This window comes from Fundulus heteroclitus, chromosome 23 (genome assembly GCF_011125445.2).
Source record: "Fundulus heteroclitus isolate FHET01 chromosome 23, MU-UCD_Fhet_4.1, whole genome shotgun sequence".
Lineage (NCBI taxonomy): Eukaryota > Metazoa > Chordata > Actinopteri > Cyprinodontiformes > Fundulidae > Fundulus > Fundulus heteroclitus.
Window position 1 is genome coordinate 11233480 of NC_046383.1, and position 25297 is coordinate 11258776.

Below are 25297 nucleotides of genomic sequence, written 5' to 3' on the forward strand. Positions count from 1 at the left end.
TCGCACGAAAAGTGAAATAAGTGCGTAATAAAACGTGATCATTAAATTCGTTTTTTTTTTCCCCGTGTCGCGCTTTAATTATGAGCCATTTTTCATGTTTATTGAGAGACCCCGCGATCAACGTCGTCGCTTCAGGCGGATAAAGGTTAAATAATCTGTGCAAATCAGATGCGCCACTTTTCACAGCGGATCCTAGTTTTTATATGTTTAATACATCTATCTATCTATCTATCTATCTATCTATCTATCTATCTATCTATCTATCTATCTATCTATCTATCTATCTATCTATCTATCTATATCTATCTATCTATCTATCTATCTATCTATCTATCTATCTATCTATCTATCTATCTATCTATCTATCTATCTATCTATCTATCTATCTATCTATCTATCTATCTATCTATCTATCTATCTATCTATCTATCTATCTATCTATCTATCTATCCATTTCATTCATTTGTGTTGCAATGAGCCAATCAGCGCCTTTTAACCAGCCCTATGAGCTGCACATTTCCAGACAATGTCAGCTAACTTATGGCTTCATCTCCCACAAACTCGCCACCAAATCATTGCTTCATCCCCGCCTCGCTCGCGTAAATCTGCCCAGTGTTCAGTTGTGCTGCTAAATGCAGAGGTGCAAACGTGCAGGTCCCCCAACAATCCGGATCATGTCACTGTATAGCAACCCGGTCTTGTTTCACTATTTGATGTATTTTGTTGGAGTCAGTTTTTTTTTTGTTACCCAGCTTTTTGATGGTTCACTGTGGTCTTTTTAATTGCCATAGACAGTGACTCGCATAATTATGACCCACCCTGGACTTTAAAATCCTCTGCTGATATGTTCCCAAATAAATCCTGCAGCAGACGCTTCCTAAAGTGTCCAAATCCGTCACTGCCCTTCAGTCTCTGGCCCAAAAATATATCTGGGGAACCTTACAGATTAATTATCCTAATTTGATTGAATCATATAAATTAATAATAGTGAATAAAGGGGGAAATAGGGCTGTTGGTTTAATGTATTCGTTTATTGCAAAGTCATGGAACTATGGAGGTCCAGCCGCAGTGTCACAATTCAATAAACACTTTTCATTTAAACAACAGCTTTAATGTATCCAACAATCAAGGAAAGTGAAAATAAAACATAATGATAAATAGACATTCAAACAAATTGTACGCAAAGTTCATAGCTACAACTTTTTCATCAAGACGATTATTTCTTTTAAAAATATAACACATCACAGATCGCCTGGAGTGGTGCAGAAATGAAAGTATAAATTTACTGAAAAATAAATATATAGTAAAAAAACATTATTGTTTGTATACATTTTGGTTGGTCCAAAATATTGAAGTCATGTGAGAAAGAGCTCAGCTGTGGCCAGATCATGGTAGCTCCGGGATATCGATGAGAAATGGCTTATCAGTGTTACGTCCCACATTCATGCGGACCATAAAATGAAGCAAAATGAGGATGAACGTCGTCAAGCTTTTGAATGTTGGTGCCAACTCTGAGGAAGCAAAGGGGCTCAGGATCCACGTGGAGGAGGATTTTCCTTCTCAACTGCTAAGTTAAATGTTTGCTAATTCTAACCATTATGCAAATGCTGGCAAACAGTACAGTTGAAGTTTGGAACGAAAGCAGGAGAGTGTAAGTGCGCCACCTGCTGGCCGGGAGGAGTTAAGGTGGTAGGTATCTCCTTTAATAATTATATATTATAGTTTTACATATAATATACACATCTAATTAATTTTGTGCTGCAGCACATCATTAGTTATTTGATTGTCAGACTTAAGGCCGAGACACAACCAAACTGTCCGATCCGACGGAAAATGGAATCATTGAAGTCGTAGAAATAGACCTGGTTGAAGTGAATGGGGCCGGGCAGACTCGTTTGCGGTTCTACGTTCCTGGATCTGTATTGGAGCTGCGCAGTGATTTGATGGAAGAATCATGAGTCAGACAGGAAGAGAGACACGTTGGCAAAGTAATACACATCCGCTCTGGGGAAAACAGAGCAAAATCTTTTAAACGCAACATAAACTGTACACAATTTCTGGCTAGGTCCATCCCCATGTAGGTCGTCCGGAAACACACACCTCAGCATTGTTGTACCAGGAGCTCAACGAACGAATGTACGAAACATTTCAATAAACAGTACTTACCCATGATAGGACATCAGATATAAAGACAGTTTAACAGCGATGTTCTTGGAGCTTGTTTGAGAAGCTAATGCGGCTTTGCGTTTACCACCCGGTTGTATCCGGTTGTCCGTAGAGGGATCCTCTATACAACCAGTAGGTCAGGATAAAAATCTGTCCGGATCTGTCCGTTGGATCAGATGGTTTATGTGTCTTGAACTTTACCCATTAAAAGGAATAGGCAGAGCTAACATCGCCTTAGTCAAGATAATTTGTTGGAAGTGAACTTAGCAGTTTAACCAATCAGAAACCCGTTTTTTTGTTGCAAAGACAAAGTCAGTAAAAAGAAGTATCTGTGAATTTAAGTCAAATTAAATTAACAACTTAATTTAACTATAGATAAAACAATTAATTGTGATTTAAAAACAATTATGGACATGTTCATTTATTTTATTTTTTGTTTTATTTGAATGATTACTAGTTAACTTCTTTATGCATTTTGAAACTCGATGGGTCACAATTAAGGTAAATTAAACCTTCATGTTATTCTGGAAAAGACTGGATTTCTCAAAATATTTTACCATGGCGCAGATTTAATTAGAGATGCGCTCATAACGCTTTTCATGGCCAATTCCTACTTCCGGTATTCTTTTTGGTCGGAATCGGAGCACTTTTTAACGGAATAAGTTAAAAAGTGATGCAGGTTCTTTGACAAACGTAGAACTCAAACAGAAAACGAAGATGTAACCAGATGGTCCCTATCCATCATTGTCGCTGGTGCATTTGGAGGTAGAAAGCGATGCGAGTCGTGCAGGTTGACCCATTTAATGAATAGGGAAATAAATCTACGTTTGACCTGCCAATTGCGGACTTCTGGTCGATTGATGCGTCTTTAGTTTCAGTTTAAAAGCGCAATAACGTCGGCTCAAAACGCAGTATCCCAGAGCACCGGAAAAGCTGCGCACAACGTGCTGCGGCCTCTTTAAGACATCCGAGCAAAACAACTGTCCTGATGGGGGAGGAGAGTGAGGGATGAGAGGGAGGGCTGGCTGGTTGAATGGCTGATTTTGACGCTGTTACGCAGAGGGCAATCTCACCTGCTGAAACGCTTGCAAGTGCACTTCGCCATTCAGCACAACAGAGCCCTCTTCAGCGCTCACCTCCAATTAATATCCGAGCCTGCGAGGTCAGCGCTTTATTGTTGTTGTTTTTTCCGCCCCGTTTTTTCGCTTCCTCGGGCTTGTCCCGGTTTTTTTTTCCCTGTCCTGTGTTCGTTTTGATCTGAGGAAATCGGCTATTTTGCCATGTTTCCTGCGTATGGATTGCCTGTGCCAGAGTAGGCGAACAAAGCGCATCAAGTCTCTCCAGAGAACTGGTTCTTCTCAGAACCCCGGATTTTTTTGCTCAGTGAGTAAACTCTGGATAATCTTCGCGCATCGTCGACGGGGTATTTTTTTCCCCTCGTTGAAAGGTTTCCCTGTTTCTAATACACGGATAGACTGCTCTCAAAGATGGATAGGATAAGCGTTTTTTTTAGCCAGACGGATTGGCATTTTAATTTAGGAAACACCCGCTCCCACTGCTGGACAGAAATAATGGCATGATTTTGGATAGCACCGGACGCGTTGTTGGTTTCCTGGGAGTTGATGCTCAGATTGAACAGAACAGTCCTCCAAGAGCAGTCGTTTCATTTCCCTAGACTCGAAAACACCCCCGTCTCTAGAAAATCCTGTGAGATCGCCACTGAAATGGAGCACACCGGGATCGAGGAGGTGAGCCAGACACACCAGCAGCAGCATGAACCCATCAGCTTCGGAATCGACCAAATCCTCAACAGCTCGGACCAGTCCAGCGGCTGCATGCTGCCCAACCGGACCGGCGACCCGGATTACGCGCTGGCCCCCAACGTGTACAGCAACGGCTACAACAGCGTCTACAACCCGGCCTGCTCCTACAACGTCAACATGAACATGAACGTCAGCATGAACATGAACGTAAACGTGAACTCCGGGAACTCGGGCGGGGTGATCCGGGTGCCGGCGCACAGACCCATGCCGCCCCCGCCTCCACCGTCGGCCGCTGCCGCGCCTCATCCGCCCCCCGGAATCCCCGCTGTGCACGGGATGGGGATGGGGAACCCGGCGAACTTCACCTTCCCGTGGATTGAGAGAGCAGTAGGAGGTTTGCCAAGGACAGACTAACAGGTAAAAAATAAATAAATCTCCCCGTCATGTTTTTTTTCTACCCCCTTCTTTAAGATGGAGTTACGTCACCCAATCGCATCTTGTTGAAATTCAAACGTTTAGTCACTGTAACTGTAATAAATAGAAAAGGAGAGATGAGTTGTGCAGGCGGGGGCGGGTGCGGATGTTTTAATCTTTATGTTGTAATCTATAACGCATCATATAGACGCTCACAGAGTCTCTGTTATTATGCTGGAAGGGCAGCCTGATGAACGAGAGCAGAAATTGACACAGACGTGCTGATGAATCAGTATTGGACAATCACTCTCCATTTACAGCGGATGACGGATAACGACGCTCTCCATTTTTTTCCCTTTATGAGGATGAATGATTTTTTCCTTCATCTTTGAGACACTGGAGAAAGCAGTAGGATGAGTTACAGACATAATAACATGACAAAATTATTATTATTATTATTATTATTATTATTATTATTATTATTATTATTATTATTATTATTATTATTAATTTAAACACCATTTCTATTACTTTTTCCTCCTGCCTGGAATTTCAACTACTTGTCGAAGTAACAACTCCAACATTGCAATTAACTCTACAAGCGTTATGGTTTCTGCTCCTAATTTTGTTGTTCAAACAGAAACAAACCCCCCCCCCCCCCCCCACAAAAAAAAACAACAATAATTATAATGATGAGTATTTTTTTAATCAAAACTATAGTTGACACGTCTTTATATATATATATATATATATATATATATATATATATATATATATATATATATATATATATATATATATATATATATATATATATATATATAACCTTTTAATGACCACATTTACACCTCTAAAAATAAAACTAAATATATACTCTGAGTCCTTATTTGCATTTTGAGTGGAACTTTAAAAAATGTTGGCTTTTATATATATTATAATAAATACAAACAAAAACTTAAAATATGAGATGTCAATTTGCAAGAAAGTAACAGCTAAAATTCATACATAAACTAATGCATTAAAAGACGTGACTACATTTTCTTTTATTAAACATGTTACCTTATTAAATGTTCTTAGTAAATTGATTTTGATTTGCAGTTTTCAATGATATTCTTATAGGATGAAAATGGGAAACATCCTGGAAATGCGCGTAGGCGTCCTACTCTCCACGCATTAAATATTCATATTTCAGCTCCTGCTACCTGATTAATTATTCAATGGTGGACGATATGTCATCTGCAAAAAGATACAGTGTAAATAGACTTATCAATTTTACTCATAGTCACAGAGGGCCCCTCGTTTAATTCCTCTCTGCTTTGCGTAATTATTCCGCTGCTTATATTCTTTCCTCTGTATTGATCACCCAAAGACCCTGCACGGTCCTTTCCGCCAGCAGGACGCAGAAACATCACAGATTTGCTGCGCTTTGTTTCCTATAAAAAGGTTTACATCATCTCTCCTTCTGGCAAGTTTGAATGTCTCTCTCCTCCTTTCCAAGATGAAACCGGAGGAGGCAAAAATCGCTCCAGTGGAGCTCAAATCAGCTCAACGTTTTGCCAAAAGGCTTTTGCGGCGAGTAATTCTGCCGTTCATTGGAGCTCGTTTTTGCGGGGATGTAAACGAAAACCTGCAAACTGCGCTGCAGACTCTCGTTTTTCACCACGCGTGGGGCAGAAATTCACCACCGTTCACCACGGGGGCCAAACGCACAACCAGACAGGCGTAAAAAAGAAAAATAAAGCTGCAGAGGACGCCGTGAGGCTCACCAACACATGAGCAAAACGGACTGAGACCCAACCAGCCAGACCTGATTTATGTTCTAGTTTAGATTTATTTTGTATGAATATGGTCAATCTAACCCTTTGAGCAATTTGACAAGTGCATTTTTTTTTCTTTTTATAAAAGCAGTTGAGTTTAAGGTTCAGGGTTAATGTTTCCTTTTTTATTTTCTAATTTTGGAAAATTTACGGAGGCCTTAAAATACATTTAAAAAAAATATCACAAAACAACAACAAAAAAGAAAACAAAACCAATACATACAAATAAATAAAATATATAATTTAGGTTTAATGGTTAACATCCCTTAGAGCTGAATTAAAATGTAAAATTCATATAAATAACAAGCAATGTTTGTTACTAAATATGACATCAATGTTTAACTTTAAAAATTGATAAAACAAGCAACAAAATATACAACGAATAAACAGGTAGATATTTAATAGTGTGTAAGTGTTTTTTAAATCTGGTGTAGAGTGGAATGTGAGCAGAATTTACTTAAATTAATAAATTCGTACAAAATCGAAATAATCCAGGTAATAAACGACCAATTGTAGCATCCACACATCCGCTAATATTAGGGATAATGATGATCATGATTACCATGCATCAATAATGTGGATTATTGACGCATTTCAGTGCCATGATGCAGATGAGCAGCTCCATAACTCACCCAGCAGCAATAAAGCATAATTACAGCCTTTCTCTGTGCAGTGACAGAGTTAACTCCTCCCTGTGCTGCTTGTTTTTATCTCAGTGTGACGGAAACCAGAGTCCTTTCCTTTTTGTCCCGTGTTGTGTAATAAATAGCAATGTATGTTCACGTTATATTTCAATATCCCCCCTAAGAATCCTTCGCGGATATATTTATTAGATTGCTGCAGAGGTAATATCCGCAGTGGGGAAGGGAGGCGCTGTCACAGAGAAGTGTTATTAAGTATAAGTGGTTTTATTATGGGAAACATATTCTCCACGGTGGCATTTTTAGATTTTTTTTCTTTCGATAATGCCTATGCTAAATTGTGTTACGGAGAAAAAGAGATGTTGTTTTTCCACCCCTTTCATTTTTGTTCTCGATTTTTTTCCCCCGTTCGGTTGATAAAGGAGTACAGCTCGAGTTATTTTTGGAGGATTTTTGTTTTTATTTGCTTTTTATTTTATTTTGGAAGGTTTCGTGTGCTGAGCTGTTAAACTGATTACATGTTTTCATGTCAGCCCTAAAAAAAAATAATTATGACACACAATTACTACAAGCAATATTTTTTATTACCATAAATTTAACATACCACTGTTTTTTATTGAGCCCTACTGTAGCTGTAAATACTGTTTTATTACATTTAAAACCAAAAACGTAATATGTAACAGCAAAATGTCACAAATGCTGCTGTTATTCTGCAAACAATGATAGTATTATCAAAAAAAAGTTGTGCATTGACAATTTTAGTCATAAAGCATGAAATGAGTTATTTTACTGCCATTTAATTTGTATTCCGCACAGTTTCCACAGCCTTGGGTGTAAAGCTTTTACATCTGGCTCATGCATTAAAACAGCTCGATATGAAACTTAAGTTCAGCTGCATTTCAGACGCTGTGAAGCAATGCCTTGCTGCAGTTGGCATCTCCAAAAGAGCCTGCAGCTCATTTGGTTGCCTCTGAACGTGCTCGTATGTGCCTGGCCCATTAGTTAGGCCGCAGATGGCCTGAAATAGCCTCCTAATGCAGGATTATTTGGCCAGACCTGCTGCTGGGAGCAACAACAGGCCTCCTCTGTGCTCTCCCTCCGTGACCCATAAGGCTCCAAGCTGATTTAGGCAAAAAGATTCTCTAAAAGTCAATGGTAATGGCTGTAATGGTGTTGCAACCCACTTATAGTGAAGCTATAGAAATAAAACTGGGTTTTTGTTTGCTTAAAGTCTTGATTAAATACCAGCGAGGGTTGTCCATATCCCAAAAGGGTGCATCAGTTGGGTGCAATTGCCATTTTATTATTATTGAGCGATTATCTGAGTGCGCACATAATGTGAAGTTGTGTTACGATGCAATAAAAATATCATAGAAGATTAAAAATAACAATAAGAGAAGAGAGCAGCGAGGTCAGGGTCAGGCCTGCTGCGAACGTGCAGCTTTGACGCCGAGGCTGCGCCGCTAATTTCCACGCCGCTGATGTAAACTTTATGTGACCCGCTGTTAGAGCAGAATCTAGCTGCTCATCTTTTCCTTACAAATCATTTGCTCGTGTGTGCCTCAATTTGCCAATCGTGTTCAGCACCATCAGGGGACTCTGGCAGCTCCTTGGAAATGACTGCAGCACCAGTAATAGCTTCGTGTCCCATTTCCCATCCAAATTGTCATCGTGTGTGCTGGCAAATGAATTTTCAGCTCGCTGAAACTCTCTCAGCAGCAGCAGCAGCAGCACACAGCCCCCCCGGGGGGGACACCTATGCAGATGTTTTCATATTCATTTCGGCTCCTGGTGATCTTCTCTGACAAAACAAAAACAAATAAACACCCTGTAAGACAGCCGGCAAACAGCTTGCTAGGGAAAAAAAAACAACACAAACACGCACGTTTTTTTTTTTTCTTCCTTGGTTTATTTTAGCATTTTATTTCCATTCAGCCTCGGAACGAGAATGGCTGCAGAGTGGATCTGCGACGAACGATCCCATTACATTTATCGATCATCTGTTTACCCACGGCTGACAAAATAGACAGGATTCATAGATATTTTATGATGCAGAGGATAAGCTGTCATTAATATCCTGCATGCGAGGTGCAGAAAAGAAAAACACTTATGGTGAGCGCTTTATTTTTAGTCATTTAAAGAGACACAAATCAAGAAAAGGAAACAAAAAGCTACGTACAACATATTTTCAGACTAATCAGGCTTAACCAGTTGTAGTTTTTATGCTTCTCTTAATTGAAGATAGGCAAAATGCTAAAAAAGGAGGTGAAAAGCTATTTTTTGTGTAATTTCGTCAATAAAATAAAGGTTTTATGAATCTTGAATTGTGTTTTGACTAATCCAGTTAATGTTTGGCCAACAAACTTATTCAACTAGACTGATTCCTTCATATCAGACTAATTAAAATAAAACAGAGTGTAACAACCCCCTGAATAGGCCCATGCTGGAAGCTGTGGGTTAGATTCCTCCAGCTTAATTGTGTAGCTCAGGGGTTTGCAACCTTCACAATATAAAGAGCCATTTTTGCTCCAAGTCTGCCTAATTAAAGCTCGTTTAGAGCCACAAATGTGACCTTTTGAAAAAAAAAATATTGTATTTTTTATAAACATCTACTATAAGAAATGTGTTGTCATTTTTTATTTTTATTTCAGATTAAAAAAAAAGATTTCTACATTTAAACATGTTCGAAGGGATCTTCTTATTTGTGGAAAATTATGTTTAAAAAAACCCCACATAGTTTCCAACAAAATGACAAGAAAAATAGATCAAAAAATATAATACTGGTAAAATAAAAGCGCTAAAACCAGTTTTTGTTATTATATTTATACTTAAAATCACTAGCTGGTTCTGTATCATTTAAAGCCAACGTTACCAAGAGCCGTAGTGGAAAGTCCAACCAGCCACTTGTAGCTCTGGAGCCGCTTTCACCTTGATAAACTCTCACGCACAATTTACTGCAAAAATGCAATCAAAATGTGTTTTTTGGCCGTAGCTGACAGGTAGTTGTTTTTTTTTTTTTACTCCCGACATTCTCAGATGGAACGGTGCCCTGGGTTGTCAGCCATATCCCTCATATAAAAAAAATACATGAAATATGATGTGAAAATCTGTATCGTTTGCATGTAAATCCTCTCGCTCTGGAAATATCTAACAGCTTTAGAGCTTTAATGACGTAATTAATGTTTGACCCACTTTTTGTGCTAATCCCTCTGTTTAAACCAGATACTACTTTGTTTAAGGATAATCTGCTCCTAGCTTCTGTATTTCATTCGTTTTTTTTCATTCCGACATTAAAAACTCATTCAAAGTTTTTACGGATGGCCTGTTTGTGTTTGATTTATCTTTATAACCCCGCAAGTCCTCTCTCATTTTCTCTGAATGAGACATATCTCATTTTGTGGTTTAAAAAAGACCAACTTTAAGAGAGCAGCAGTAAATGTCATTAAAATAGAGTCTGTTCATCATTTAGGACTCCTTCATGTGATTAGCCGCTGTGGGTTGGTGCCAGCCCGGCTGCTGCTGTACTCCAGATGTGGGACCTGACTGTGTCTCCCTTTCCTTTAGGGGAGGAGGCAGAGGAGAGCCGAGCTGGGGAGGCCACAGGGGGGCCGGAGGCTGCCGGGTCCCTCTGTCCTCTCCCCAAGGGAGACATCGGCAGAGTCCCTGTCTGGAGCACGGTGGAGACATTAGCCAAATGCTATTACCCCGAGCTCGCTCACCTGCGAGACAGCAATGGCCTTCTGGCAGACTATCCTTTTCCAAAGGGGGCTTGCCCAGGTGAGTCACCCCCAACCATTACATAACCATGTCTTACCCATTCAGGTGATCTCTTTTGAAACATTACGTTGGCTTGGCTAATTTTCGTGAAGTCCGTCATACTTATTCATCTGCGTTCCGCATGCTTGCATTTCCAGGTAAAACGCACATCATCAGCATCACTTATTTAAAAGCAGCTCTCAGAAACACCAGAACTGTGAACTAAAATTCACATCTTAGGTCTTTGTAAGAGTGAAACGTCTTGACCTCTCCTGCCCCGTTTTCCAGCCGCCCTCTCGCCCTTCTCCGTGACCCGCCGCATCGGCCACCCGTACCAGAACCGGACGCCGCCCAAGAGAAAAAAGCCCCGCACGTCCTTCAGCCGCGTGCAGATCTGCGAGCTGGAGAAACGCTTCCACCGGCAGAAGTACCTGGCGTCGGCTGAGCGGGCCACGCTGGCGAAGGCCCTCAAGATGACCGACGCACAAGTCAAGACCTGGTTTCAGAACAGACGGACAAAATGGCGGTAAGACTGCAGCAAAGGGGGAAGGGATATTCATCCACCGGGGAGTGAAGCAAGTCCTTTTTCTGTTCCACTTGTTCCCCCTCCCACAGTCTGATTCCTCGAAGTGAAACAAAGAGGCTTCAGACGTTTTTACCTGACAATCGCGCTTTGCCTCTGTCATAACCCGACAGCTTCTGGATGTCACCGCCTTTCTGAACATGCCCACCAAAATCTTACCCGAGGCACACCTGCCTGAAGCTGCAGCGTTGAAGGGCTTGTAAGACACGACACCTTTTCTGCTTAGCCTAGCTGCCTGTCGAGGGCCGGATCACTTGACCAAGCACAATCACTGGTGCGCCTCCTGAAAGGCCTTTTAGAAACCTGCTGTCCAAAGCAATACTGAAACACTCACAGGAGGAGCCGTCTGCCAAACCCACACACACACACACACACACACACACACACACACACACACACACACACACACACACACACACACACGCACACACGCTTCATCCTGACTGTTGTTTATAGCCATTTGGAGGTAAATGAGTAGAAAATCTAATTATAATGCACTGCCCATTGTTAAAGGAGCAGGACGCATATTTCAGAAGCAAATTACAGAGCGTTAAATTACCTTAAGACATTACCTTAAGGGCTTTCACGTTTAAACGACCTTAATGCTTTCCTAAATGTTTTTCATATTCATTGCACTTGAAAAACATTTAAAAAGGTTTTTTGCATGTTGCCGTAAATGTACTGGCCGTATGTACATTGCCTTACGTGAGCAAACACGGCTCTTTTTCTCTCATTATAACCACAAACGTCATTACATTTTCTTTGGATTTTGTGTGACAGGGCAAACACAGAGTTTTTGCATAATATGTGGAAACAAAATGATAAATGTCTAAATTTGGTGCATAAATTAAAATCAATAGAGAGCAGCTTAGATTTACTCATTACTCACTTTGTAGAGCCACCTTCTGCTGCAATTACAGCTGTAAGTGTTAGGGAGCATGTCTCTGGCTGCTTCACACATCTAGAGACTACGTTTTTTTTCAAAAGAACTGTCTGCGAACGTGAATTTTTATGTATTGACACAGATTCTCAACCAGATTTAGGGCAAAGCGTGTCTGACACACAGATGTGGTTTTGAGCTATAAACCATTCCCTGGCAGCTCCGGCTGTACGTTTAGGATCAAGTCTAGCCTCCAGCAAGTTTTCTTCCACGTTTGCACTAAAAAGCATCCCCACAGCATGATGCTGCCACCATTATGTCTCACTGATAGTGTGTTCAATGTGTTAGTGTTTCTATCTATAAAGAGATTACATTACAAACAAACTCCTTTTCCTAATGAGGCAATTTTATGTGGAGCAAAAACAGAAAAAGGGTTTGCATGCACTCGCCCTGCAATAAAACATATAATTATCTTTCCACCTCATAACCATGCATTACTTACTGTTGGCCTGTCTTATAGAACACCAATAGAATGCATATTAAAGTTTGGTGTTTTTTACGTAATCGTGAAAACGTTCAAGCATTGCGAGGCTCTCTAATTTGTTGAATGTTGCTTTAAAGGAATAAAACGGTGGATTTTACACACACGCGCGCACAAAAAGCTCCCAACAGTGACGTCATCCGCTCTGAGTCTGCAACACAGGTTGTAATAAAACGAGTCTGCTCGTAATAAAACACCAGCAGAGCGTATCCTGACTGAGCGGCCTGTCACGGGGGTAGCAGGGGAATTGGTTTAACTCGTTTTTCTGATTTCCTACTTTTGCTGAGATTTATGCAACGCTCCCCTCCGTTCGTCTTGCATCTGATCGGATGAGCGTGAGGGATGTCTTTGCGTGACGACCACGCTGGTAACAAGACGATGATCGAATCAACAGCCGGGGAATCGGATTATGATAATGCTGTTAACAATAATGTGTGGCTAATGGATGGAGGTTGGTGTGCGTGAAAGAGGGGGTGTTCAGAGGTGTGCTCCTGCTCGTCATTCTACCATTCGGGTTTCACTGTGGATTTGAAGAACATCGGCTGTTTCAGACACAACTCCCCTTTCAGGTTTCTTTGCACAGGAATACAGATCAGTCCTCGTTTTTATCTGAGCTTGAAAACATTTGCAATAGATCTGATTCGGTTCTTTAATCGTTTAGGTGCAAAATAAAGGCATCGTGTTATTTAGAGGTGGAGCCACAGTTTGGAAATCAAACATCACCACGCCAGTATCAACTCGTCAATTAATTGCTGTACTGGATATACAGGATATGCTTTACTGGTGTCACTCTGAAACAAACAGAGAAGCAGATGTAAGCTTTCACCTTGAGGCAGGATCCACCCCCCCTCCCAACGTCAGCCACGATCTCTCGTCAGCTCCTGTCACTCGTGTCAATCAGCAGCCATCTTGGCCTGGAGCTAAATCCTGCTGCACAGGAGCTGAATAAATATTCAGGTGCAGCAGCCTACTTGCAGATGAGCAGCTTTGCACCTGCAACGTGTTTCCTGCTCTATTTACTCGATTGTCCTATCCTGGCGTCAGACTCTGTGTCGGAAAAGTATGAACATTCATCTTTTTGGGAATTAGTGTTAATTAAAGATGAACCTCTGCATTTTTCTAAGGATGTTTTTGTTGTTAATTTCATTTTTATTCAGTTTTGAGCCCTGTTGTGCGTAAGGGTTTTGGTTGATGACGTCTTTCAATGAGCCTTAATTGTAAATATTGTAAATATTTTTGTTTTACTATAATCAAATAAACAAACAAAGTATAGCTAAGTCATTTCTGATTATAAATTTTTATTTTATTATTTTTGCTCATATTTTCTTATCAGGAATAAACAAAACAGAAATATTTCTACATTTTCTGCAGTAGAATTTTTTTATTAGGAATGCCATCTTACATTTTAGCTCCTCTTAATGCAAATAATATATTTTCTTTTATACTGTATATATTTTCTCATTTTATAAGAATGTGTTCAAAATGTTAATTTTGGAAAAAAGAAATATGTGCAGTAAATCGTTTTCCATTATTTTTTAACCATGTTTGAGACCTGAATTGATCAAAAAATGCAAAAAAGTCCAAATTAAATACTAAAAATAACACCTTGCTTAAAATGCAAAGGTGTTACATAAAGACCGTTTTATTTAAATGCCCCATTAAACTGTACATGACTTTGGTTTTAAACGATCCTCCACTCATGGTCCATCTCCTCCCTCCCACAGAAGGCAAACTGCAGAAGAAAGAGAGGCCGAGAGGCAGCAGGCCAACCGGCTGATGTTGCAGCTTCAGCAGGAGGCTTTCCAGAAGACGTTGAGCCAGCCGCTGCAGCCGGATCCCCTCTGCCTGCATAACTCCTCCCTCTACGCCCTGCAGAACTTGCAGCCTTGGGCAGAAGACAATAAGGTGACCTCCGTCACCTCTGTGGCTTCTGTGGTGTGACCGTGTGGGTGTGAATGTGTGTCTGCAAGAGAAACGGGAGGGAGGGGGAAAGGGACAAAGTTTGGAGTGAAATGCCTTTTATCCAAGTGCCGTCAGTATAAAAGGACAAAAGTGAGGGATTTCCTCCCAAAGTCTTCTCGCCTATCTGGGAGATCATAGAGAGAGGAGAATGGTGCTTGCTTTTCAGGGAGAGACTGAGAGTGGACACTGCGCTTCCTCACACATTGATCATTACCAGCAACATGGTGGGGGGGAGCGAACGTAGACAGAGACGGCTCTATGTTACTGTCAGGATCCACAAATAACACTGTGCGGACCTCAGAGCGCAGGAGCCGCACTTAGATGCTCTTTGTCAAAACTAAGCAAGTCTACGAGTGTTAATCTGAGAAATCTGAAGTCTGTTGAGTCATATCCTGCCTTACACCAAGTTTCCGCTTTTCCTTCAGCTGTCGGTCTAAAAGAGAAGAGGGCACTTTCCCCACTAAGTGCCAGGAAACAAACGGACACCTCTGTACATGCCCAACTTCCAAGACTGCCCCCTCATTTGCCTCCGGACCCCCCTCCCCCCCTTCTGCAAGGCGGCAGGAGGCTCATTGCCAGTGTTGGGAAATATACAGCCTCCACTTTTTTTTTTTTTTTTGTTCGCTTCTGACTTTGTACAATGTAGTAAAATGCATGTTTCAATCCTTTTCTGTGTGCACTCAGAGGAACCACTGAAGTCAGCTGCGGTCGAGGTGGATCTCCCTCCCCAGCTGCACTGCTCGAGTGGTAGCGGATTGGCCCTGATGATGGATTCCTCATTATGTTAAAATCAAAAGTGTTTTATATTAAAAGATATTGTGACTTTTTGAAACGACGACCAACCTCTCTCCTTTTCTTGCCTCTGTCTGTCTCTTGTTGGGTTCTTTCAGCAGCCGTTTTTTTTTTTTTTTTTTTTTGTCACCATTATGAAAAAGACGCAATAATGCTTTATGATTTTAGGGAGCAGCCAGCCTCACGGGATTTGCTTGTGATTACGCATTAAAGTTTCAAACCACCCAAAGGTAAGATGCCACCGACCTGCATCTGTAAGGGAGCACGGAAGCTATTTTTTAATCCATAAAAACTGATGACTACAGCTCCCATGTGTGCATGTGGAGCAGGGCGGTGCTGAACGGCAGGATGAAAAACCCTCCATGGATGAATTAAAGTTTGAAATCAATACCAGCACAAGCTAAAACATGGGGACGGAGAACAGCAGTGGTTGTTCTCCTGTATCGCAAAGGTTTGAGATGAAGAATTTGTTTCTACAGATTCGTGTTGCACTTTTGATGGCAGATTTGTTCTGCAAAGATGGAAGAAAACTGAACTACATTACGTGTGTCATTCCTCCAGGTCTTCTCATGCTTTCCATTCTTGCTATTTTCCTTGTTTCATATCTGCTGTGAATTAAGAAAAATATTTGCATTAATAAGTTTTTTTCCATATGATTTTTTTCCCCCTGCCAGGTCAGTCTACATTTCAAAAATATGGTGCTGTTAAAAAGTATTTGACCTTTCACAGACTTTTTTTTTTGTTTTTTGCTTGTTTGGACACAGTTAAAGAGAAATATGTGCAGGGTAAATGTAAAAAGAAGTTTTCAAACTTGTTTTTCATTAAGCAAAACAGCTTTTTAAACCAACCTGGCCCCATTGGAAAAATATATATTTAACTCCCTTTTTAAATCTGGAATTAACACCCCATTTTTGGAAAGCTGAACTCAATTTTAACCTACTGAGTTCTGCCTGACCTGTAGAATTGCAAAATAGAACGAAATAGAACTTAAATAGAATAAAAAAGATTTTTAAAATCTTAAAAAAAATTCAGGAACTGATTTACATCTATGTGTCTGGAAAAGATTATGATGTCATTTTGTATGTTTTGGGACTTCATAGAACTACGGTGAAGGAACTTTAATCTGTAATGGAGAACATATGAAACACTGAGAAATCTTTCCAGGAATTGCTGATTGACCAGAAATGTACTTCAGTGTTGCATTAAAAGCTCGTCCAGAAGAACACAGCAGAACCTAGAAGAACCTCCAAAGCGTTGCAGGCCTCGCTTGCCTCAGCTGAGGTCAAAGATTCACGATTCAACAGCAGCAAACGGACTGAGCAGAAATGGCATCGAGAGGAGAGTCTCAAAGTCAAAACCACTCCTGACCACAAAGATAACTAAGTCCAGACTCACATCTACCAACAGCCATCTTGATGTTTGGGAAAAATAGTCGTGTCCTGCCGAGGTATATTTAAACCTTGCTGCAAATTGTGCTTCCATCTCCGCTATAAAATTAACACATCATCTCAGAAAAAGAGCATCATTCCGACAGTGAAGCATGGTGGTGGTAGAGTAATGGGATGGGGATCCTTTGCTGCGTCACAGCACATCTTGCTTTAAATGATGGATCCACAAATTCTGTTCTTTGTCAGAAAATCCCGTCGATAAAAGACTTCAGTTTGGCTCCTTGGGATCAAACACACTTTGGTAATGCAGCTGAACAATGATCCACAGCACACCAGCCGGCTTGATTTGGAATATCTTAAAAAAAAAAGAAACAAATAACAAAAGTCAAACCTACAGAAAGTAAGAACTTAAATCCAGACTCCTTTGGCCCGCGCTTAAACAAGCTGTTCACATTAATCTATTAACAAACCTACAATGTGGCTGAATTTAAACAGTTCTGCCAAGAAGAGGTCAACATTCCTCCACAGCAACGTAAAAGGCTCGTTACCCGTTATGACAAATGCTTGATGGCAGCAGCTGTCACCAGGTGTTAGTGTGAGGACCCCCGCCTGTCTGGGTCCGAGCTTTCAGGTGAACTGGGAGTGGCCAGGTGTCCGCGGCTCACCTGGAGCAGCTGAACCTGCTGTTCCCAGTCTATTTAAACCTGGCTGCTCCCCATACAAGCTGCTCTGACTGACTCTGTATACCAACTGTTACTTTATAGCAGCTTCTTTCTTTTAATGAATTCAATTGTGGCTTTAAAGCTACTTTTAAAGATTCACTTGGCTTGTTTTTGTCTGATGACGTTTGTTTGATGATCTCAAACATTTTAGTATGAGAAAAAGGAAGAAACAGATAACTACCTGTAAAGGGTATACTGAAGAAAGCTTTTTCACGCTTTAGGATTACTTAAACCTAACCGGAAGTGACCCACATTCCATGCTATTTATCAACCAAACATGATGCTAAAATGGAAAAGCTGTGTGTGGAAATCTAATAACTCCCTGCAGCTTCCACAGGATGGAGGCAACGTAGCAGCTGGATGCTGCTCATCTGATGCACTTGATTAACCAATCACCTCTATAAATGTTAGGGAGGGTGCTTACCTTGATGCTCTGCTGTGTACAGGTGTGTGTGGACACAATGCTGAGGTGGAAAGACATCAGCAATGAGCTTAAAGAAACAGTGGATACCGACCATCACTTTGAGAAAGGCAAAATGGCTATTCACAAGCAATGTTCATAGTTCCTTCTGTATGAAACACAAGACTTCCGGATTAATGTGTCTTGAAAACAAATGAGACTAAATAGAGATGTCTGGCAGAAACCAAACCCAGCATATCAGCAGAATTGACTCATACCAATTCTGATGGTGATGATCTGGGCTTTATAGGCCCTTTGCACCTTGCAGTCTCTGAGTCAGCCTTAAACGCCTCTTCGTTGGCCCGCTGTCTGACAGCTGACGCTTGGCTAAACCTGAGGCACGCTAAAGATAAAAGCCATATTGTAATAAAAAAAATGGCAGGGCGAAAAATTCCTCCCCAGCGATGTGAAAGACCGACGAGGTCCTACAGAAATCCTCGGGTCCTTGCTGCAAAGCGTGGGTTTCATCTCGCATCGCTTATTATCGCCACGGTTTTTGCTTCCATAGCTAATTAAAATTCAGTTCCAAGTCAAATAGGCTCTATTGATCCCAGAGGGAAATTAAATGTTGCTGTAACTCCTATTGATCCAAATTCTTCGAAGAGTTGTTGTAGGTAGTGATGGATGTTGGCAGGGAAAATCTCCTGTAGCGATCCGCATTGCAGCGGATTTGAAGAAGCCTCTGACTGAGGATACTCTGTTTGTTGTTGGTTTTTGTGCTCTTTGAGTTTTATTTTAACATTTCCAGAACTTGGTCCTTATCATTCTTCATAAGCCTGCAAATAAACCCTTCAGTTGAAAGAGCTTGTACTTTTTACCATGACCATATGTGTGTGAGTACAGTGTAGGCATGATGATAAGAGCTGACGAGCTTTAAACTGAACAGTCATTCCTGTTTTTGGAGCCTCGCCTCCGGGTCCCATTTGGGTCCCATTGTAGTCTTTGTCAATCCTCACCACCGACACGCCAGACAGCCGTAAACAGTTCGCTATCAGCCCATCCACTTTATCGTGGAAGTGTTTATCATCTCAGTCATAACACACACAAAAAAACAGTCTGTTTAGAAGAGCAGTAAACATATCATTCAGGTTGCCTGCTTGTAAATGAACCATCATACCCACAAACGTCACAGGAAATGCTCCCCGCTGTGCTTTGTCTCTTCGCCATGGCACCGAATCGCTCATTTTCACTGAACCGTGAGCGCAACGCCGGCCTCCTGTTAGTTTTGGCAGTAGCTGCTGCGGCTGACAAATACCGCGTCTCACATAGCGTGCGTGTTTCGCAAACCTCACTGGAAAGGCGCTCCTTTTTGTTCGCAGACGACTGGCATCTGCCTGCATAAGCCTCCTCGGATGAGCTGGGGCCGATTTGATGACCTGGTTGGGAACGGCTGTCTGCGCATGCAGCCACCCCGGACAACGTAGGTCAGCGTAGGTCAGGTTCTCAGAGCGTCCCGCCTGGTTAGGATCCTGTCAGTAGCAGGCAGCTCTCCAGGTGACGCCTCCTCAACCCCCATTTCCTCGACTCCATCCTGCTTTCATCTCTCGCCCTCAGAGGCATTGAAGACGTGACTTGGCCCATTTCTGAAAAATTCCTTCCTTTGCTGTTTTCGTACCCGTGCATTGTGTTCTCCTACAGGTGCTTAAAGATCCCCCCCCCTTCCCCCCCACACACACCCTCTTTCCGCTTCCACCAAAGCGCTGTGTCCTTATCCAATAAAATGTCACCGCACGAGATGAACAAGCACACAAGACTCATGGTCTATCAGGCTTTCCATCAAACACTTTGTTTTGAACAGAGGCACCGAAAAGCTATTCACCGCGCAGAGCTATGTGTCACGCTCTGTCTATACACAACAGAGTAAACATTTAAGGCAACTCCTAGATCTTTTATCGCCGAAAACGATTAAAGTCTGAGTTTTAGTTCAAAAATTAAACAATAGCTTTAAAAACCTATCCACTTTTATGGTAATCAAATAAAAGTTCTGTGCATAAGCAATAAAAATCCATTCACCCCCCTTAAGAAAAAACCTGATTGACGCCTTCCCGCAGGAATAATTTAGTGACCTTAACCTCTTTCTGGCTACCAGATGTAATAATATCACACTGTGGTGCTTCTCACCCGTTTTATGCTTTGACAGCTGCTTGATTTCAGAGGAAAGCAAACACTATTAAAAAGTGCCAAAGTGTATTAGCTCACTGCTAATGTGCTGACATGTGAGGCTTTGTTGACAAAAGCCTTCACGGTCCTTGATGATGAAATCCTGCCACGGTCCGTTAGCTTGAGTCACTTGGAAAATAAAAATAAAAGTGGATTTTAAGAGTAATCCCGCTGAAGGCAAACATGGGAGCTGTGGCTATTGTAGCACTAAACCAATATATGCATGAAAGAATCCTGTATTCACATGATATTTGGCTGGCAGTAGTATATAAGTGAGTCTTGAAAGGCGTGTTTGTTAAATAGTTTTTTCGTGGGTAAGTTTAACTGGGAACAAACATCGACAGCAAAATGAAACACTTTTAGGCTCTGGGGAAAAGTTGAAAGTGTCATCATCTCTAAGTGTTTGGGTTTTGGTTTTCCTTGTTGTTCATTTATGTTTGACAAGGTCCAGCCATACCCTAGTGTTATTATTGCCATTAAGGTCTTGCCATACCCTTAATTCCTTTGTGTAGTATCAGTTTAGAGCTTTCCTAGTCTTTCCCTCTTGGTTCTTGGTTGTTTGTGTCCTAGCTCAGCTTCCTCTGTGTTAATTAGTCTCCCTCCTTCAGTTTCCCTGCTTTCCTTCTGCCACGGCTGCTCCACATCTCCTCTGATTGCTCTTCTGGTTCCTTTTTCTAATCATGCCTCAGTATTTAAGCAGCTGATTTGTCTTTGTTCAGATTCCTGTGTTACCCTGTTTGTTATCATGCCTGTTATTCAACCTGGGCTCCACGACCTGTTCCTCCGGCCGTTGCCCTTGTAAGTTTCCTTATTTATTATTAAAACCTCTGTTTTTCCCACAGCCACCATCTGCACTTGGGTTCTTTTCATGCTAAAACATCACCTAAAGAAAAAATGGTAGATTTTTTTTTCTGATTTGATTTCTTCAGAATTTTCTGCTGTTTGATTTTTGATTCTGAATATAAATACAATTTATTTTATCTTTTACAGTTTGGGGTTAAAGACATTTTGCAGTAGCGACTGGGCCGGATGAAAAGATCCATTTCTTTAACGGAAATATTCTTATACTCTGAACGCTGCAGGACTAAAAACAAACAGATTTAGGTTATTTTAAAACAGGGTTCTGTGTCAAGTTAAAGGTTTGACCCAGTACACTTGGTCTAGGTTTCTACTCTTAACATGTAAATGTTTATAGCTGCCTGTAAGTCTATGGCAACTTACAGGCAGCCAGTTCATCACAAGGCCACACAGAGGCACAAAAAACATAAAAAAATGCATGTACATACTTACACACCGAAGGGGAATTTAGAGGGACAATTTAACCCCGACATGCATGATTTTGGACCATGGCAGGAAGCCATAACACCAGGAGAAATATGCGCGTGGGGAAGAGGAGCAATGGATACCCCTAAAAATTAGGCCCAAACACACAATGCATTATGGGCCACATGCATGTCTGTTTCTATAAATGTGAATCTAAGCGCATGCAATTCATAAATCAATGAGAAGCTTCAAGAAATGTCAGCATTTATTTGATTAAAACCTAAACAGATAAATTTGAAACCTACCCTCCCTCCCCTGTACATATCTGACAACACTGTTTAAAATATTTCCTGTGTTAACTTTAAGACCAGTTCTTCAGAGTTACAATGTGGAAAAGTGTTAAAATTGTAGTTTTTATAATGTAAGCCATTGATAAATCATTTTAAATCTTCCATGTATAGTATAACATTTAACCTCCCCTTTTACTGTAAAACAACAAACCTATTTATTAGCATTAAGTTACCATTAAGAGCAGCACAATTTCACCATTTTCTCCTGTCTCTGCTCTGTCAACAGTGATGAGGCTCCTTCCTGTCTCTTTTCTGGAACGCTCCTCCTTGATACCAGCGAAGAAATGACTCAAACAAAATGAGATTCTTTGTTGTAGATTATACCTGATAGCAGCTTCATTACCAGACGGATCTAACTGGCTCATGCTTGGATCACAGTTTCAATGTCATAACATGGAATTTCTGCCCAGAATACTTGGACTTTCAGTTGAAATTAGATATTTACATAAACTTTATAGATGGACAAGCTATTTGTACTTGCTGTCTGACATCAAATCAGACTTTTTCCCTCTTTTTAGGTCAGTTAGGAATATGAAAATTATTTCTATTAGCTAAAGAAATGAAGATGTATTCCTTTGATATTTCCTCAGTATTTGGTAGACTTGCCTTTAAACTGCTGTATGACATTCATCAGATGTTCTGGGTATCCTTTCACAAGCTTCTCACAATAATTTGCTGGAGTTTTGACCCATTCCTCCAGACAGGAATGTAACTGGGTCATGTTCCTAGACCTTTTTGGCTCTTCCTGTAAATTTCCGATATGGCTGCGATCAGGGCTTTGTGACGGTCACTCTAAACTAAAGCATAGACTTTATTTTCCTTAAACCATGGTTGATATGTTTAGGGTCACCATGCCCAAAAATGTATCTTTTTGGCTCAATATCTTGATTCAATATTTCCATATAATACTGTTTTTTTTCTTTTTTTTTTTTCTTTGTGATGCTATTTATTATTGTGAAATGCACAAGTCCCTCTTGCAGCACAGCATCCACAACATGATGCCACCACCCTCACACTTCCTAGTTGGGAAGATGTACTTCTTTCCTCTAAATGAAATGATGGTCACTATGGCCAATGGACTAAATTTCAATTTAATCAGACCAAAGGAAGCATTGTCAAAAAGGATATATGTTGGCCCCTAACAGTTTTGAATAATGCAATTAGGAAGATATTTATTTTGGAGTTGTGGCTTCTTCCTTGTCAAGTGGCCTTCCAGGCTACATGTGTACAGGCCACACTTCAGATCACCCACTCCAGTCAGCATCTTCACATCTTTTTCTTATTTTGGAGAATTGAGACTCAAAGAAACAGCTAGACAGGCACAAAAACTATTAAAGACACTAAAAACAGTCAAAGATATTATGAATCAATAGTGTAATTAATCAAAAATTACATCAGAAACTGAACAGCTAATAAATAAACATAGAATAGATTTGAATCGTTATCTGAAGTATTGGCAAATGCAACATAATCAAATAGACAAAAGTATAAAACTTGTTCAAACGAGTTGAATATTTGAAGTTCAAATAATACAAAAGAAAAAGATTTTGTTGTCTAACTACACTAATGAGATATCTCCAAAATTAACTTTTACTATCATCAGCAGTTACTAGCGGCCGCATCAGGGAACTCCAGTCGCTTCTACTAACTGGCAGCTGTTGTAGGTGAAGGAGGAGGAGCTCTTTCAACACGCTGACAACTCGGCAGTGAAGTTCAGAGCCAAAACAACCTGCTGGCACAGATCTCCTGCTTACTTTCACCCTTTTAGCTAGACATGCACACATGCAAACAGAAAACGGAAATATAAACAGTGACTTCAGGGGCAGTTCAGTATTTGGCAGGCACATTTCAACAAAGCAATTCATAAAAATAATAAGACAGTCTTCACTTTTTTACTGTTCCAGTTTATTAAATATGTAGATGTGATATGAGTACAGCTAATTTAGCTGTTAAGTCTGAAAACACAGAACAAATAAGATCAACATTTTTCATCAGCATCATCATCATCATCATGCCTGTCCTGTTTAAATCTGCAGGCATGTTGTGACATTTCACAAATTGTTTTCTGCAGCTTCTAGGCGATTATCATGTGGACTCCATTATTGCGTCAGCAGCTGGTGTTGTGGACCGATTGCTCAATATGGTCCAGCTACTGGTACATCAGTCACCAAAAACAAACTTAAAGTAAGGTTTTTATAATTACAAATTAAAACTGGGCCGTTTTTTCCCCCTTGTATTATGAAATATTCTCACTCGGTTTTTGGAATTTTAAAGTCAAGAGAGTAGATTTGTGTTATGCACCCAGTTATTGGCATTTATAAGGCAATAAAAGACAGTGAACGAGTCAAATATGAGGAGTGGCCTGGTGGTTGGAGCAGGGCGCAAGTTTCTCTGGTTTGAATCCCACAGACTGGAGCTCTGGGTCCCTGAGTGAGATCTAAGGCTGCTTCCTGGGCTCACTGCTACTTAAAGGGAAGGGTTTAAAACATGACACATTTTTATTGGAATGTACCAACTTTCAATCGCAAAAAAAGTTGACTATTCTAATGACTGTTGTCAAATAAATTATCACAGACTTGATGCTTTGATGATGAACGTGACAAACTGAAAAGGTCTGAAACGCTTTGGAAAAATGTCAGGCAAAACAGTTATAGTACTTACATGTGTATATATTTTTAACTGTGTACACAGTGACATGTACCAGTCGCTGAGTTGTGTTGTGCACATGCAGAAGCTTTTTGCTTCGCCCATTTTAGAAAACGTTTCCTTTATTTTTCTCAACTTAACAGACAACCCAACTACACGCCTCAACTCAGCTGTTACTGGATGTATAGCAAACAGCAGAGGTTGACCAAAGTGCTGAATACGTGAGGATAAAATACTGGACCGCTGTACACATCACATAGTAAAAGGACTACATTTATAAAGAGCTTTAGTACAGACTACGAAAAGTACAGTACACAACCTCACACACCGATATGTAGATCTGCCGGCAACTTGGGGTTTGGCGGCTTGCCCAGGGCCACATCCACATATGGCAGGAAGAGGCTGGAATCAAACCTCCAGCGTTTGGATTGCATGATGACTACGCATCCCACTCCTCCACTGCCACGCCCAGAGTAATACTGTGAATACGAAATTAAAAGTAAAAGGCAATAAAGTCATGGTGCAAGACTGCATCTCAAGCAGAGTTAAAAGCGATGCACCAACACAGAGCAAGTTACTTGGCAAACAACTCATTTTAAGTTACATCTTTTGGCATTACATCACGGGAAATTGCTGGAAGTAGAAAACCTGATCTCTTTTCTTCATTTGCAACTGTAAAGAAATAATAGTAACGTTTGAAAGGTATGAAAAAAAAATTTTTTTGCACCATCGAGGTGATTTCCAAATAGCTATTAGCCCCAGACTTGGCACACAGTAGAGGCGTTAAGAGAATAGCGTGTCTGTGTATGTGCCAGGTACATATAATGTTCATTGGTTGTTTTACTCATCCCCTCTTTTCTTCACCACCGATCTTCTAATTTAATTTCTTCCCTCGCTGGAACCAGGCAAAGACATTCAAAGTGTGACTGCTTATAGCTGTTTGAGAATCCTGTTTTGTGTTTGGCATCTGTCTTAGATTCCACTACTGACTTG

The 25297-nt window shown here is 40.7% G+C and overlaps 1 protein-coding gene across 1 annotated transcript; it reads left to right on the forward strand.

The window, feature by feature from the left end:
• The first annotated feature begins 3339 nt into the window (after nucleotides 1-3339).
• Nucleotides 3340-14502, forward strand: LOC118557290 (T-cell leukemia homeobox protein 2-like). The gene is given in 5 exon segments (XM_036126947.1): nucleotides 3340-4307; nucleotides 4310-4346; nucleotides 10366-10578; nucleotides 10846-11083; nucleotides 14286-14502. Coding segments are annotated over 5 exon segments (1224 nt in total). The 5' UTR covers nucleotides 3340-3788.
• Nucleotides 14503-25297: the final 10795 nt, after the last annotated feature.